At 36.3% G+C, this 18,071-nt stretch overlaps 1 protein-coding gene across 2 annotated transcripts in view; it reads left to right on the top strand.

The window, feature by feature from the left end:
- The window catches only part of FOCAD (focadhesin), a 95,280-nt gene that overhangs the window by 36,979 nt on the left and 40,230 nt on the right, over positions 1-18,071 (top strand). For both annotated transcript variants that reach the window (XM_054003141.1, XM_054003140.1), the window contains exons 13-20: positions 4,448-4,552; positions 4,959-5,060; positions 6,164-6,294; positions 7,885-8,011; positions 13,136-13,270; positions 13,653-13,703; positions 15,436-15,519; positions 16,864-16,996. In XM_054003141.1, coding sequence (XP_053859116.1) covers positions 4,448-4,552; positions 4,959-5,060; positions 6,164-6,294; positions 7,885-8,011; positions 13,136-13,270; positions 13,653-13,703; positions 15,436-15,519; positions 16,864-16,996 — 868 coding nt within the window. The remainder of the gene's footprint in view (positions 1-4,447; positions 4,553-4,958; positions 5,061-6,163; positions 6,295-7,884; positions 8,012-13,135; positions 13,271-13,652; positions 13,704-15,435; positions 15,520-16,863; positions 16,997-18,071) is intronic.

The following is an 18,071-nucleotide window of genomic DNA, read 5'->3' as shown; positions in this document are numbered from 1 at the left end:
AGAACTTAATTGGTCTTTCTAATTGGATGAATTGTCTTGTGCAGAAATTGTTATTACACTCTGTGAAACCCTTGCTGTGCTGTAAAGAGAAGAAATTAGATCATCTGACTAAGGTCACTGGTGGATATAGCACAAGATCTATTACTGTTATTTGAGGATTGTGAGTCTATAGAGGACATGCATTCTTTATGGTCTTTCAACTGCTGGAATGGACTGTTTTAATGGTAAATGACAACTTCTGGGACGTTCATCTGAAGATGCATTATTTTATGTTCTTTGAGGTTTGGGAGTGCATTAATACCCAAAAACGTAAAATACATTTTTATTCATGTAGAAAACATGTTTAAGGACATATTGAACTAAATTTGTCTTGTTCAGGTGGTGCCTGATGCTTTTTTTTGTTAGATTCATTATGCAAACTTTAGTGAGTAGCAGTAGGGAAAGAATCATGTCATAGTCCTAGTTTGTGAACAGACTCCTCATGATGCTAACTCATTGATTAGGATCCTGCTAGAGTACATGAAACTTTAGAAAACCTAGCTTGTGTTTTCTAAAAAGTGCTTGTCATTTTTGAGAGAAATTTATTTTATAGTTTTATAAAGAGAAACTTAGCTACATTTATGCACTTATCTGAAAAACCTGTTCCTTCATTTGTCTGAATTGCCCAGTAGTTTTGTCTTGTTCATTGAAGCAAGAAATGCCAAAGTACTGTATGCTTTCAGAAATCTTCCCATTTCACTGTCTTGCCTACTGGACAACTAGGTTGATGGTTGATCTGCCAAAATTCAGCCCAGAAATGGAACCTGCTCTTCTCTCTTAGCATGTGCTTTTTGAAAAAGAACAGTTGTCCTGTTGCTCAGAAAAAGAAGTCATGCCACCAAATGGCAGAGAATGCTTCTCAGGTGTATTCATTAAATAATATAATTTTGTTTCACATGTTGAGTTTTATTTTAAAAGGGAAGATTGTTGAGAAATCTCAGCATTATTTTTATGATGCAAATTAGTTTTAAAACCAAAAAAACATTATGTCAAAACCCTTCTCCAGATTCCTAAAGGCAGTCTTGACTTAACTTCTGCATCCTCTGGTACCAGTGTTGACAGGCAGCATGCCTCCCATTCTGAAGTTGGTTCCTGTTGCTATTGGGTAAGAAATGATACAGACTCACCAGAAGGCTGGTTTGCACAGCAGCCACTTCCATATGAAAATTCTCTCTTTTTATAGACTGTTCTGATACATATAGACCAGATTGGTCAATCAGTCAATACATTTCACCTGATTGGCTAATTAACAAAAACACCTTTCTTATAAATCATCTTTGAGAAAAGCAGGAAAACAGAGAGTAGGAAAAACGCCACTTGCAGGTTGTTTACAATAACAAACTATCATCATTTCTCTATAACTGTCTCAAGTCTCACAAGCCGGCCATGAGAAAACTTACCTGGTTTTCTTACTCTCTGACCAGGCTGTTACATCCACAGGTTCCTACCTACTGGGAGTTAGCGAATTGTCATATCAATTTTGTGGAGCTGTTACGCCCTTGATGAAGATGTAGTATAAATTTAATATTGAAATTAATCCCAACATTCTTTTGTCCATTATATGAGGCAGATGGAGAGAGGAGTAGCTTTGCTGTACCTCTTTTTTGGTGTTTTTCCTAATCTTACAGTTGAAATATACGGGACATAACAAACAGACTGTAAAGGATAATACTTTTAAAGAAGTTTCTAACTGTCTTTACAGTAGCACATGCATAAACATTTCCTAAGAATTTTGTAAATCAAACTTAGGATCTGTTTACTAGATAGTAGTGTAAAAGCAATTCTAGAGCTTTGATTTAATATATGTTTACCGTACAATAAACTTCATAACAAGGTAATTAATGTAGACATAGGACTTTAAAAGAGCTTCCCATCACAGCTGATGAAGACTGGGCTTAAGCAGAATTACTTTAGAGGGTTTGAATGCTATTATAACTAAGGATTATGAATATCTTTTTTTTTATATATCATTTGGTCTCACTGCTGATGTGTAGTCCAGTGTCGCTACAACTGAGAAAAATTAAGGAAGTAGTCTATTGACTAGAGAACTAGCTTGAGATGAAAGTGAGTTGCCCAAGAACCTGCCTCTGGCAAGAGAAAGGGGTAATACGGGAAGAGATGGGAAGTAAGCAACTTAGGTAAGGATATTGGTCATTATAATGACATATCTGTCATCTCTACTGCTGTCTTATATAACCTATTTGCCCAGCACAGCATTTATCAGGGATGGATATGATTTAAAGAATTGACAAAATCCTCTTATCCTCTGAGCTGAGAGCCTTCCAGTTATTCTGCTGCATATGAAACTTTCTGGATAATTTTATTAGAAGACATTTCTTCCCTATTAACATGTTAACAGTTGTATGAAAACCTTATGTATCAGTGAATCAGTGGAGGAGCATATGTGACCTCCCTGAGAATTTTGAAACTTAACATGGTGATGCAGGTTGCTGTGTTAGGGTTAATGATTACCTCTACCCCAAAGATATCCCATGCCCACTGCTTACTCATCACCTGCAGTTTACCTTGTATCATTCAAAGATTTAGGTAACAATAAGTCAGGAGTTATGTTTTTTTCTTGATACTCAAGGTACAACAGGTGCCCAGAAAAAAAACTGCTTTCCTCTATCAGGTTCCCTATATTCAAGGAGAATTTTTGTCTACCTGTCTTATTTGTGCAACCTTCCCATTACCTAAGGCTTGATTTAACCAAAACAAGTTATTGCTTGAAAGATGTTGACCCTTGAGCACTCAAGTCTTATTTTGGGTTCTCTTTAATCAGGAAGTTAACTTTAGTTTTCTTCCTGTACATAATTTTCTCTCAGACACTGTTGTTTTCTCTTTAGCATGAGTAAAGCAGGGAAATACAACTGCACAGACTAGCTTAAACAAATAATTACAGTTAGGGAGTAGAAAGAAAAGGTTGGGCAGCAAATTAAATCTCATGCTTTGAGTGCAGGTTTCACCTTCCTGTGTTTCAATGTTAATGCAGACATTAACATTTAATTTTATTGCTGAATTTTACCTGGGAGCAGAATTTACATTAATCAATTCTGCCATGTGCTAGAGAAGTGGTATAACTTACTTGCCCCATGCCCTTTTCTGTTTTAAAGAATATAACACCAGCAGGGAACATCAGTGTTTTCAACACTGTTTTGTTGACAAATCATTGCCAACAAGGTGCGTGAAGAAATTTAGTTCTAGCCGAGCCAAAATCTGGACACAACAGAAGCTGTAAAACTGCCCAACTTTTCTTAAATCCAGCAGTTTGAAAGAAAGGGAAGGGAGGTTCCTAGTGGGAAGATACATTCAGTTTGGGTGTGAAAATCTTTTCAAATTAATACTGCCCTAAATTCCCAGCCTCATTTAATTGATTGTGCTTTGAAATATTTACATAAAGCCAATCCTCTTTCTAGGCAGGTCACTGAGTGATGACTGATTCTATACAAGGTAGACAACAACTTTGAGAAATAGAAAAAGAGGAAGACTAGTCAATTTCACAAAAATCTGGAATATTTGTGGTTTATAAAGGGATTTATTTTATTTAAGAATGTCAAATACAATTTGGAAAATGGAAAAAAGTAATGCATTATAGTTAATTCATTGGGTGGTAAATGCCACCTAATGAATTAACTATACCAGTTACTATTAACAATTCCAGAGCATAGTTTAAGTTTGTGGAAGCACCAGTTTACATTGCTGAACTGTAAAGATATCCTGTAAAGATAATGATGACTTGTAGAAAAAACAATTTCTTTTTTTGGTCTCTGATTTGGAGCCAGAACAGAGCCAAGTATGCAAAATCCCAGAGCACTTGAATTATTAGTTATTATTCTTCCTGTGGACTGAGACAGATCTTTTTACAGTAAAAAAATTTATCATCTGCTCATATGAAAATGCATGTTGAAACAAATGGTGTAGCAGAATTTTCCACTGGTTTTTAACCAGTATCTGTATAAACCAGTCATATATGTATATATCTCATATATAAATAGCATATGTATTTGTGTGTTTCTGTGTGCTTGTGTTTTATGTAGTCATAACAAAATTACATCATGAGTAGATTTAATTTTAGATGTAATCACACAGTGATAAGAAGATGCACAAGAAAAAAACTGTAGCACCTGCTTCTGTGAAAATACAGAAAATCTGATTAAAAAGGGAATGGAGATATGTAAGTGTCCTTTACTTTATTGTAACTTCAGCAGCAGCTCTCTGGAAGTTTTGTACCATATAGTAAGAATGTAATAAATTATATTGTATTATGTGACAGGTTTCTCATATATGCAGGCAGGAAATAAATGCATAAAAGGTATGATTTTCTAATATGTTGAGACAAGTCCATTGTCTTTTCTAAGGTGTCATGTTGGCAAATTTGGCAAATTTTCCTGCGTTTATTCTATTTTAGGTCCCAAATCTCATCCCTGTTTTGATATTTAAATTGGGAAGACCTTTGGAGCCTGCACTTTACAGGGAGATATTGTATACTTTGCCTACACTCGGTGTACATAAGGTCAGAATGAAAGATTTTTAGTAAAATGAAAACTGTGTCGATAAAAGGTCATGTATTTATAAAAACTATTTAGACTGAGCAATGTATATCTTCCTTAACTGATTTTTAAGCTTCTGCATTACTTTGTAATATTTTGGATGGGATATGATATTTGTTTTAAAGTTAAATGTACATTACACTTTACTTTCTACACTGTATGATCATTATATATGTCGTGAGAGGATGCTCTTGGACTTGTTATTTGCTAAAGTTTTTTGGAAAATTACTTTAAGTTTATTTCTAGTATTGCAGTTGGATGGTTTTTCCAGTTTTTCCTGGTTGTACTTGGTTGTAAAATAATGATTTCTAGGTTACTCTTTGTCCTTGGACATACAAAATAAAAAACTTGATGAAAAATTTCTTTCAGGTTTGTGTATCTCAGATTCTACGTGCAATACACATGCTGGGGAGCACAGCTAAGCTCAGAGCAATTGCCTCACGGCTGATGACATCATTATGGGAAAGACAGGTTAGAAACTTCTTATAGTGTCACTATAATAAGTCCAGTTGAAAAACTTCATTACCGTTAACCAAGGAAGAAAATAATTGTGGAACATAGCTTCCACTAGTATGTCACTATCAGCACTATGAAGTAAATAGTGTTAATGGTGTCTGTACTGATCTTCTAGTAGAATATTTAAATAGTATGTCTTTCATGAAATTTTATTTTCATTTCACGACATCTTAAACTGCGATTAGAAAAAAAAATTGTTTGAAGGATAGCTTTCTGCTTTTCATTATATGCAGTAAGAACAAGATCTTAGTGTTGGTTTAACCCCAGCTAGCACCAAAGTACCACACACCCACTCATTCATATCTATACCCACCAGTAAAGACTGGGGAGAAAATTTAGAAGGGTGAAAGGAAGAAAACTGGTGGGTTGAGATAGACAGTTTAATAGCAAAAGCAAAATCTGTGCACACAAGCAAAACAAAACAGGGAATTAATTCACTGCTTTCCAGACACGTGTTCAGCCATCTCCTGGAGAGAGATCACATGTAATGGTGGCTTGAGAAGACAAATGTCATCAATCCAAATGTCTCCCCCTTCCTCCTTCTTCCCTCCATTTTGTATCCTGAGTATGATGTCATATGGTCTGGAATATCCCTCTGATTTTGGGTCACCCATCCTGGCTGTGTCTCCTCCCAACCTCGCTAGCATCCCCAACTTCCTCCCCAGCATGAAAAGCAGAAAAGGCCTTGGCTGTGTGTAAGCCCCGCTCATCAATAATGAAAACATCTCTGAATTATCAACCCTGTGTTCAGCAGAAATCCAAAACACAGTTCCATGCCAGCCATTGCGAAGAGAATTAACTCTGTCCCAGACAAAATCAGCACAAGTTATGTACAATAATTTGCTTCTGATTTTTTAAAAGATGAATAGAGACCTGGTCTGCAAAAGCCAGTTTGATCTCAATGTAGCATTAGAGACAAATAATGAAAAAAAGCAAAATATGGTATACAATAATAAAAATCAAAGTGGTATGCAGAAGTCATGTTGAAGTGCTACCAATTGAAAATCCAGTCATGCTTTTAAAGGTGTGATGATTATTTGTAATGAAATCTTTTCTAGGATCGAATTTATCCAGAACTGCAGAAGTTCTTGGCAATGTCTGATATACCCTCTGTGTCTGTTGACAAAGATGCTCAATGGGAAAAGCTGATTGCTAAAGCTGCTTGTATAAGAGATATATGTAGGCTGAGGTGAGTGCAAGTGTTACGTATCTTGTATCTTTGTAATGTTAATTGTGAGTAATATTTTTAATTTTTTTTAATTGTGAGTAATATTTTTCTAGTTGAGACACTGACTCAGCCATTGCTAATCTAAGCAGCTACTAAGTTTGGGGTTTTCTGTTATGACTAATAGAATGCACATATAAATGCTGTTACAATTAAATTATCTTCATCCTGGAATAAAAGATGCATCCTATGCTGGTTCAGGGTAGAAACTTCAGGCATAACACTTCCAGATTAGAAAAAGGGAGAGATGAAATATAGAAATACGGACTAATTGTCTGTCTTTTGATCTATTTAAAGAAAGATAGAATTTTTTTTTTTTGAAAACCATATATTACATATTTTTCTGAAAACCAAATATTACATATTTGTCACATGTATATTTTTGGGCTTAACTCAGCTATAATAGCACAGAACGCTGTTGTACAGGTCTAACTGGATAATACATTGAACCTTTCCAGCTCTAACAATTAATGAATATCAGTACTTGATAATAATTTAGAGTTCCTGTAAAAAGTATTTTTAAATGCATTGGTATTTATTGCAAGGTTTTATGTGCACCGTATTCCTTTTCTGTTTGTCACCTATCTTGGGTTCCAGTTTTCACTTTCCTTTTTGAAGGTCAGCTACTAACAGCTAGAAGATTCAAATAACTTCTAAGTATCAACTAAAACTAAGTTCCTAAAAAATATCTTTTCCTTTACCTCTTCAACCTTCTTCCATTTTGGCAGACAGTATTTTTCCATAAGGTTATTTGAAGTGAAAAGCAAGAAAGAAATCTCAAAGCACCTTTAGTATTCTTTTTGCCAGTTAAGTGGTATAGCTGGAGTTCAGGTGTGTGGACATTCTTCATGCGTTTAGAAATTATTTTGAAGAAAGTGTGAATGAATAGATAAGGAACAATTTACCATGCATATAAATCACCTCCCAGATACCATTTACCAGAATCTCTTACAGAGGTAGTATGAGGAACTGTTGAACACCTTGCCCCCCACAACCCAATAAAACTGAATGGATAGTTAAAAGACTGGAAAGTTAAAGCAGCCCATATAGTCTCTGAGGGAAGGACAAGTGGCATTGCAGCAGGGAAAAAAAAAAAAAAAAAAAAGGGAAAACATAGCTCTCTGATGTAAAAAGTACAGAAAACATTTGTTGCCAGAATCCCACCAATACACAGTAGGGACTACTTGCAGGAGAATGCAACAAAGAATCATAAAAACGTGCATTTGGACTTTCATTCTCTGTCCCTTCTTGAATGATGTAATCTTTCAGTGAACACAACATGTTTAGACAAAACCTTCTACAACTTTAGCATTTGGTGATCTTTTATTTGGAACTTGATGCCTGCTGATTTAATTCCCCATGTCACTCAGCCTTTAGAGCGCTCTGTCATATCCTCCTTGTATGTTTTTTTCTGTGTGTGTGTGTGAATTCCCAGTTCTAGACAGTTTTAGTTGTCACTTAAATAAAACTAGCACTTAATAGATTTTTGTGTATAAATTGTAACTTGTGTGTATGTGTGAATATTGCCTTCTATTTTTTTTTTTTTTCCTTTAGACCATACCAGCATGGAGCAGACATGTTGGCTGCAATTTCCCAGGTATTAAATGAATGCACAAAACCTGATCAAGCTTCACCCGCTGCCATAGTATTACAGGGTCTACGGGCACTTTGTGAGGCTGAGGTAAGATTAAATTGGCTTGTCCTTGTGTTTCAAGTTTTGCTCATGGTTCATGAAGTTTTTTTCCTGGTTGGCTCTTTTTTAAGAGTACATTGAGTTGCTGCAGAATTTCTTCTGACAAATCTAATTCCTCTCCTCCAACATAAGTTAATAGTTCCTGGGAAATTGTACTGTGACCTCCTACCACAGCAGATCAGCCCTTCAGTGCATGAGCTGAAATTTTAAATCAGCTTTGCAGTTTCTTGCAAAGACATCATTCCATGCATCTTTCCTTGAGATTTGAAAAGGAAGACTGTTTGGTACATAATTCTGATTGGCTGAAAGGCACTTAAATAATGTAATTTTTGTATTTTTTTACTGGCCTGCCCTGCTGTGTCTCATTCATAGAGTGTACCAGATAGGGAGTGCAATCGCTAGCAGCTGGGAGGCTTCTCTTTTACCATAACGCATTCATTGCTTACTGATGAAGAGGGCAAGTAAGCTTTGGGACAATCTGCCCAGAGAGACTGTGCTCTGTCCTTCCCTGGAGATTTTCTCATTCCTTTTGGATACAACCCTGAGCAACTGGATCTGATCTCATTGTAATCCCGCTTTGAGCAGGAGGCTGGGCTGGAAATATTGAGAGGTCCCTTTGAACCCAAATAGCGATGCTACGATATCTCTAATCTAGGAAACAAGGCTCTTTGTTTCCACATCCCAGACGGTGATATCCTGGTGTTGTGGTGCAGGCACAGACATGCTGTGAATCTGCTACTGACAAACTGTACTATACAGGCCATCAGAGTAGTGAACTAATTATGTCCTGCAGGAATATTTTGATTACCCATTCTCTGCCAAACAGCAATTTTATGTTTATCCACTACTACACTTCCACTGCAGTGTTTACTGCAGTAACACCAGCCATTGCCACATTATTTGAAATCACTGAGCAGTTCAAGAACAATATAGTGAATCATCCACAGATATTTGTATTCAATATAGTTAAAAATGGTCAGACAATGGCTGCTAAGGAACAATTTATTTAGGGTAATTTTTTGTTTGCCTTTGGTGTGAAGTTTGGCTCTTCTTAAGGTCACTTAGATTCTTTGAATGCTGGCCTTGGTATTAGATCAGTGTTTTCCCAGGCTGGATTATATTTAGACTTTGTCTTGCAAAGAAGTAGGAGTTAGATATATAATAAATTTCACACCCTACTATAATAGCCTTATTTGAGAACTGATGTATACTGTACCGCTGTTGAGGACTGGAAGGCTAAGACTACTCCAAGATGGAAAGAAGGAAGAAAGGAAGGAGGGATGGATAGACTTTGTGGATGTTAACCAATTTTTCCTGTCCAAATTCTATTCACCTTATTTCCCTAACTACAGTGTAATGTTCTGGGAGACCTAATCTACCACCTAGCTATTCTGAAACTTCAACAGGGAATTCTCTTGTGGTTTGGCAAGCTGGGTTATCATTTGGGTTAAGTAATTTAATCTGTCTCTTATTTATTGTTTAGACTATAGTTTGCAGTGCAAAAAGGACATAATCATAGAAATGGGTTTTGTTTTGGTGTTTTCTGTCTCTGCCGCTGACTTAAGGGAAAGGGATATAGCATCCGAGCTTTTCCACATGCAGCTGCTTAGATGTAGTATTTTAGAGGGCAGAGCTTTCAGTCAGCTTCTGAACCAGAATAATAAATTATGTTTTCATACATACAGTGTTGACTCAGTTGATGATTGAGCCCTATACACCACGTGGCTTTGTCAGAGTTGAGTTCCGAGAGTCTCAGAAGGGTTCCTTTGTTAAAATGTGATAACAAAATTTGCTACAACATATTTCTTTTTTCGTTGATTTCTTTTTTTTCGTTGACTCTTGTGTAAGAATAGTTATCCATTCTACTGATTGCAGTAATTGCATAAAGATAGGGACTTCATTCAAAGTGCATCCTATATGAATAGTGTTAAGAGTATAAGCTTAGCTTTTGCAGGACTTGAAAGAAGGGCTAGCTGCTTTCGCCTGCCTCTTTGTTTTTGGTAGGTGTAACATAAGCTCATTAGTGAATAATGCACAGTGACTTGAATATGAAAAATGGAAAAAAGTCACACAGTTCTTGCCAGATCACATTTCCTCTTTTTTGGCATATAATTTTTTTCCCCCCAGTGATTTCAACAGAAACTAGTGTACTTCATTTGAAGCTATCCTGGCATCATGTATCAAGTACAGTATACAAGCCAAGAAACATTCAAGAATAAAATTTCTAAGCATAGTGTTTAAATCCCCTTTCCATTGAAATGTTGTTCTCTATTTTTCTCCTAAGATTTCTCACCCTTTAGGGCCATAGGTTACCTGAAGCAGAAGTGCTTTGTCTCTCCTCAGCACCTGTAAAATTTAGCTTTTATTTTTTTCCTATCTAGCAGTCAGTTTTGTGGAGTGGCAAGCTTGCTATTTTAAAATCAATTTTAAAATTACAAGAAAACCTAAACGTAAATCAAAATGTATTGTACCAAAAGCACTGTGTGATTGTTAATGTCTCCAGATAACAATGATGTGTTAATTTGAACAAACCAGAATGAAAAAAACCCACACAACAAAAAAATAAAAACAGACTTAAGAACTTTACCAAAGCATGGCACTAGCATGTCTAGATCTCTAAACACATGTTTTCTGCATTGCAATGATCTTTTTTTTTTTTTCAGACAGTAATTGGCATACCAGGGTTGTAAAGTTCTCTTATCTTGCTAGTTTTCTAGAGTATTTTTCATTTTCAGAGGACAGCTTTATGAAGCTGGACAGTGTCTATGAAATGACAGGGCTTTTCCATGGGGATTCATGACTAGCAGATAAATTTCATCACAAGATATTTATCACAGTTGCCCATTCCTCCAGGAAGACACCATGTCAAGGTTATTACTGCTTTTATAACCTTTCTTATTTACTGTGGGGTTTTATGGTGTGTAAAGTACCAGTTTCCCACTGTTCTAGCCCTGTTCCATCAGTTTACGTCATTTGGTAGGAGTTTTCTGTAGGACAGGTGTTAAGTGGCAAGTCTAGAAAATACCACCTGAGAAGGGATTGTACAGTCTTAAGCTAAATCTGAATCTTCTGTTAGGATGCTGGCTATTTTTAAGGCCTTTTTTCACCTCTTTGGTGAAGTTGGAGAATATGTGTGTTACTATGGGAAAGAATGAAATTAAACATGCTGGCTAATGATTTGTTAGTCTTCCTAAATTACTGTATCCAATCCACAAATGCACAGCTTGTTTTCTCTACATATTAATACATGTTGTGTTTTCCAGACTAACTCATTACAAATTTAACATTTCTAGATAGTTGAGGAGGAACTTCCAGTGTTAATAGACATGTCTGTGTTTCTGAACACTGGAAGACCTTTTTTCTTATTCTTGCAAACAGTCTATTTTGAAAGAATGGAAAAAGAGGTATCATTTTCACTTGGAATATTATCAGATGAGGTCTTTCTAGCCATCAGTGGATGTTACCATAGAAACACATTCATGGATTTGCTGTTCCTGAAATGGGTTCAACTCAAAATATATCTTTCATTTTTTTAAACTGCACCCTGAAATGTGTTTTGCACTCATTATAGTGACTGCTAAATTTGGCAATTACCTACATTCAGAGATACAAACCAGTCTGTTTTTTCAGTGCAGAATAATACTAAAACTGCTTTTCTCAATGCCTTTGTGGAATATCTGCATAAACATACCTTTATTTGATTTCATTACATAGATCAATTTGTATTTCTCAATGTCTTTGTCTTCTGTTAGTTTGTTGTAACTTTTTATGCCTGAAAGACATTTTCATGGCATTTGCTCAGACTTTTAAGTCTTGATTTGCAATTTTTCACTTTAGAAGGCTGAAAATTGTACTTTGCTTTGCCATTGCTATTTTAAAATTTTTGTCTAGACTTTGGTTCTAAGCATACATGGTTTGGGGTGTTTCTTTGTGTTGTAGTTCAGTGGGGTGGGATAGGGTGAACAGAATTACAGTTTCTTGGGGTTCTTGGTTCTCTTTATTGGGGTTTTTTGTTATTTATTTGGTTGTATTTTTTCCTGTTTTGTACTGTTTTTGTTGCAGTGGAGTCTGAAAACTGAGACAAGTAGTAACAACAGATAAATTATAGACAGAATTATTTTAGGTATAGTGGTAAAATTCTGTAATGTTACGTTCTCCACAGGTAGCAACATTAAGTTTTGATGAAATGCTCCATGAAAATTACTTAAGGTATTTTCAGGAAAATACACAGCTTGTTACCAAGAGATAGCCTGGGTGACAGAAAACATCTCACAAGGAAAAAGGAGGAAGTTTTAGTACCAGTATTGTTGTCTATTCAAGTTTCCTTGAGAAACCTGACTATTACTTTTTATGACTTCTGTATAATTCTTCAGCTAGAACTGACTGAACATCTTACAGACTTTTTCAGTGCCTGGAAATGCAAAATGTTGTACTGACTGCTTGTTGAGCTGTCATGCAGATCTTTGAAGGTGAAAAGAAGCTTGGTGAGATGTGTGTTGTTTCCAGGAGGGAAATTATGTATCCTGGAAGACAAATAAAGTATCCTGTTGTGCTCTAGTTACAGTGTAAAGGCGTTAGTATTAGGTATTGGTGTTCAGTATTTATTGTAGTTTGACAATTTCCAACAGTTTCTAGATTCATGAACTTTTGTGGTTTGCATCTTTGTTCTTAAATTTTTTTTTTGCTTTTATTGTTTTTAAAGATTAAAGGTATTTTGTTTTGTAGGGCTCCCAGCAAAAATAGATTCCTCGGTGGCTTCCTCTGCTTTCATCCTATTGTCCCAGAGACAGCTTGCTTTTTAGCTAATTTGACCAAGTTAAGTAGAGCACTAATGTGGTATGAAGATACATGTACAGCTCTGTGTATTGCTTACAGTGTGTTATTTCTTCCTACAGGTAGTTGCTTTCCCTGGTGAAATACTGTGCAGTATTACTGTGTTACATTAGTTGATCTACAAGTGAACTTTTAACATGCTTGCTTTTTTACTTTTTATTAACCATATATTAATTCCTGTTCTCAAGAAGGAAGAGCAAGGACAAGCACTGGAAAGAAATGTTATTTAAGTGAAGTTGGGATAGCTGTAAGTAATGATGCCTCCCTCTTTGCTTGCAGGTTGTTTGCATCCGTTCTACATGGAATGCTCTGTCACCAAAGCTGAGTTGTGATACAAGACCACTCATTTTAAAAGCACTGAATGAATTGTTTTCCCTGGTTCCCTCATTAACAGTGAATACAAATGAATTTGAGGTGTGTACTTATGGACTAAGGTGACTCTTTCTTTTAGTGTATCTTTGTATATAACTTTTACATAAGCCTGCTTAATCTAGATAAAATTGCACCCACTGCCCAGTTCAGATTAGTCAAATTCATGTTTCATACAGTTTCACAGTTTTCACTTGCATTAGTGTGTCCTGGGAAATAGATGGGAAATTCCAGTGCAAGGTTAATCCATGGTTTCCCTCTCACAGAATGTGAGGACATGTGAATATGTCTGGAGTTCAGAGCTCCACTCCTTCCACTTTCCTAGCTCAATCTATGTTGATGTGGCAGTAAGTTGTTTCAGGGAACTGTCTGTATTTCAACTGCTTATTTGGTCAAAGAGAAATGCATATTTCCTTTACTTTTGTAGAAATTCAAAGCTCAAGTTATCAGCTTCCTTTGGAACAATACACAGAATGAGGTAAGTGATATAATTGAAAACATTAATTTCCGATGTCAGCAACAGGATATTAAGTTTTGTACTTTTCCATCAAGACAGTGTCAGTAATCTCATTTTCTAATAGGGTTTTTTTCCTGTTGCTTGACACTGTTTCTGAAGCAATGTACTGCATGTAAAAGGTGGTAACTGCAGGTTCTAACGTCTTCCATTTCCAAGGAGAATTTACAAACGAACTCTGCACTACTATGTCCTCGCCTCGAGTGGTGGGGGCAGTTTTGGGCACCACAATATAAGAAAGACATTAAATTGTTAGAGAGCATCCAAAGAATGGCCACAAAGATGGCAAGGGACCTTGAGGGGAAGCATATGAGGAATGGCTGAGGTCACTTGGTCTGTTCAGCCTGGAGATGACTGAGGACAGACATCATGGGAGTCTGCAGCTTCTTCACAAGAGGAAGAGGAGGGCCAGACACTAATCTTTGCTCTCTGGTGACCAATGACAGGACCTGAGGGAATGGACTGAAGCTGTGTCAGAGGAGGTTTAGGTGAGATAGCAGGAAAAGATTCTTTCCCCAGAGGGTGGTTGGGCACTGAAGCAGCTTCCCAGGGCAGTGGTCACAGTACCAAGCTTGACGCAGTTCAAGAAGCGTTTGGATGGTGCTCTCAGGCACAAGGTGTGACTCTTGGGGATGTCCTGTATCGAGCCAGGAGGTGGACACAATGATCCATGTGGGTGCCTTCCAACTCCGCATATTCTGTGATTTTGTGAAACTAGTTTGACTTCCTCTAGAAAATTTCAGCCTTAACATGGGAAGCATTCTTGACAAATTCACTTGTGGAGTGTTGTAATGCCATGGGAATGTTGGCCTATCATCACAATAGTGCTGGTGGAAGTAGTGTATTTTAGTTAAAGACTAAAACTTTTGTCAGCCTATTTCAGTTTTTCAGAATTTTTCAACCACATGGTTAATCCCAGATGACAGCTAAGTACCATGCAGCCACTTGTTCACTCCCCTTCTTTGTGGTGGGATGGGGAGGAGAACTGGAAAAAGGTAAACCCCACGGACTGAGACAAGTACAGGTTCATAAGTTTCTGTGTAATAATAATAACAACAACAAAATAACAGTAACAATAATGATAGTAAAGAAAGGGGATATAACAAAAAGACAAAACAGTAACAATAATAATAGTAAAAAAAGGGGATATAACAAAAAGACAAAGTGGAATAAAAGCATTGCACAATACAATGCTCACCACCCACTGAGGGATGCCCAGTCCATCCCTGAGCAGTAATGGGTACTCTCTGGCCAACTTAGCCTGAGTTTATATGCTAGGCATAAAGTTTTATGATATGGAATATCCCTTTGGTCAGTTCAGGTCATCTGTCTTGGCCTTGGTCCCTCTGAGCATCTTGTGCACCTGCACACTGGCACAAGAAGCTGAAAAGTCTTTGATTTAGAGTAAGCACTTCTTAGCAACAGCTAAAACATCAATATGTTATCAACATTATTCTCATAGCTTGGATATTTCTATCTGAAATGAAATGCTCACAATGGTTGTTATCAAGCCTAGATTGGTCTTGCTACTTTGCATTGTGTATATAAAAAGTAAGCAATTGAGAGTGTTCCTCAGGAAAATATTGTTGAACTCTTTTTCAGCGTTCAGTGGTTACTTGATAAGCTCTTATGGAGTTTCCAGTAGCAATACCATATGCTGTGTTTGTGATTTTCTCTCTTCCTATTAATTTTCTAGGATGCCCTTGTAGCCATTTCAGCCTATAAATCACTCTCATCATTTGACTCTGAAGAACATACAATTCTTCATCTTCCTGGAGAGGTAACCATGTTATATGTATGATAGTAAGCACATCTGACACTTCCATCTGACATGGATTATATCCTCTTGAAAGGGAAACCAGTCCTTGTAACTTCTCTGCCAGAAATTCTACTAGCTCCTGCTGGTAGTATGAGATGATGTCATGTGTGATTGGAATAGCTAAGTCTTATAAGCAAGGAAAGGCACAAATGAAACTTAAGGCTAAGCAGTCAGAAGGTCGTTTTTCTTATTTTGTTATTAAATTAGCAACTTTTTTGGGCAGCTGATTTGCATTTTATGCTCTTCTGTTAGTGCTTCCATTTGAATCTTGGCACTAAGCAGCTCTTGTGATTGCTGTTTCTTCCATTGCATTCACACTCATGGATAGGGCTTTTGTTTGCAAAACAGGCGAGTCAGTTTGAAAAGTAGGTGCAATTTTTGTAACTAAGCTGAAAGTTTTCCCGTGTTTTTGTTGTGAACTTTTACAGCATAACATTTTACTTTTTTGTCAGTAAAGGCAGTCAGAAAATAGTTGAGGTATTTACTAAAAGGCTTTTTAAGTGTGCAGAGGGCTGTTAAACTCTGAAACTTCTGATTAGGTGACTCAGTAACCTAACAGAATGAAGAAGTACAAGGAGATGAGCATAAGGTCATCTGTGTGATTCTTTTTTTGCATTATGTGAGAGACTAGGCAGTACTCAGTAGTCCATTGGTACTTTATGGAATAGTGAAATCCCTATGGCTTTATAGTAAATGTTTTATATAAATCAGTGAGAAGAGTTACAAATAAAAAATGTGTTTCACATAGAAGACCACAGGATAGAATAAGGGAATTATATAAACTCAGCTGCAAGACTAAATCTTTCACAGTAGTATATAGTTCTGTATTACTAGTGCAGTTCCTTTATAGTCGTATTACTGGTGCAGTACTTTACAGAAAGTGAGCAAATATGTTTTAATTTATAGAAATGTAAATATGTTGCAGTTTTTCAAAAACTAATATGTAAAAGTATAAAATGTTTTGTTTATATTAAAGTGCCAATGTAAAACATTGTTAAACTGGAGAAGAATCAGGGTGACAGTAAAGTTTTTTTAATATTAGTTCAGGTGTAAGTGTCAAGATGAATTTTGAAAAAGATAAAAGATATGTATTTACACACCCTGTGATTTTTACCAACCAGTGTTGCCTTTTAGTTAGGTAGAAGAAAAGCTTTTATTCATTAAGCTTCAAATTTATGAAGTGGAGTGAAAATAATGAAATGGGGAACTTTTCATATTTAGTTGGTATTTTTGACACTTGGAATCGTGAATGGTAATGAGACTTGGGATTTTTGTGCTGACATTTAATTTTTTTAAATCTTCCAGGCACGACCAGAAATGGACTCACTGGAAGAGATAGACATGAATGAAGATGAAGAGGATCAGGATGCAAATCTGTTTGTTCCGGGTTCTTCATATATCAAGCTGATGTCTCTAACACCAGCTGCTGTTTTAGGAGGTATAATATATCCAGTGTTTGAGGTCACTTTGCAGATAAGGAATCACAGTGACTGTAAAGACTTGCAGCTCTTTTTGAATGGAGTGTCACATTAAAGTGCAGCCTTTCTTTTTTTCGTTAACAAATGATGGGAAAAAACTGTAAAGTAAAAAATAAAGCCCACAACCCATTTCTAGGAAGATTGTGTGACAGAGGTCCTGATGGTGGAGAAAAATTGAGTACTTCAAGTACTCATTGTTTCATGAAAGTGACCTCAGTAGGGGGGACTGAACAGATCTTTCTAAAGGCAACTTTGTATTTTAGCCTGGGACAGATGGAAGTAAAGTGAATTTTATATTTATTGTTTTGTAAACAGAGTATTAATGGTATGAAAACAATGCTGTACACAAAGTCTGCTTAATTGATTAAGATATCAGTGCTATTTTTAATGCATAATTGTAGAGATGCATATTGATACTGAAGTATGTTTCAACAGATGGTCTCTGACACTTGTTCTGAAACCTGTGCAGTTGAATTACCAGAAATGCTCATTATCTTACAAGATAAGATGTATCTTATCTTACAAGTTACAACATTTGAGAAACTGTGCCGGGACATAGACATTGTTATTTCATTATTTGTAGAATACATGGGATCTTCATGTGTGATTGCAGGCTGTAAACATTGCCATGATATAGCAGGTGGTGTTTTGTAATATTTTCCTCCAGTGGACGTTTCTAAAAGAATCAATTTGTCAAACTCTGAATGCATAGGCTTCTGGACTGTGTGCAGCCTAACCTAGAGAGTCCTATCTATTAAATCTTGGAAGCTTTGTGGAGGAGAATGACATAACCTAGTTCAGTGAAAGAGAGTGATGTATCTTGACAGAAAACTCAATCTGTGTAATGAATGCTGAAATAGCCAATTTTCTAGGAAGATGGGAAACCAAAATGGAATTTAAAGTGAATAGGCTGGATTCAGAATTGCAGCAACCACAGACTGATATCAAAAGTGTTGAATCAAAACATTCACTAAGCAGTTTCTTCCTCAGAGGTGTTTTCTAACATTGTTAGTTAACACAGAGTTCAGAACACTT

The sequence above is a fragment of the Vidua macroura genome, chromosome Z, assembly GCF_024509145.1.
Source record: "Vidua macroura isolate BioBank_ID:100142 chromosome Z, ASM2450914v1, whole genome shotgun sequence".
NCBI lineage: Eukaryota > Metazoa > Chordata > Aves > Passeriformes > Viduidae > Vidua > Vidua macroura.
This window is presented reverse-complemented; position numbering and strand designations above follow the sequence as displayed.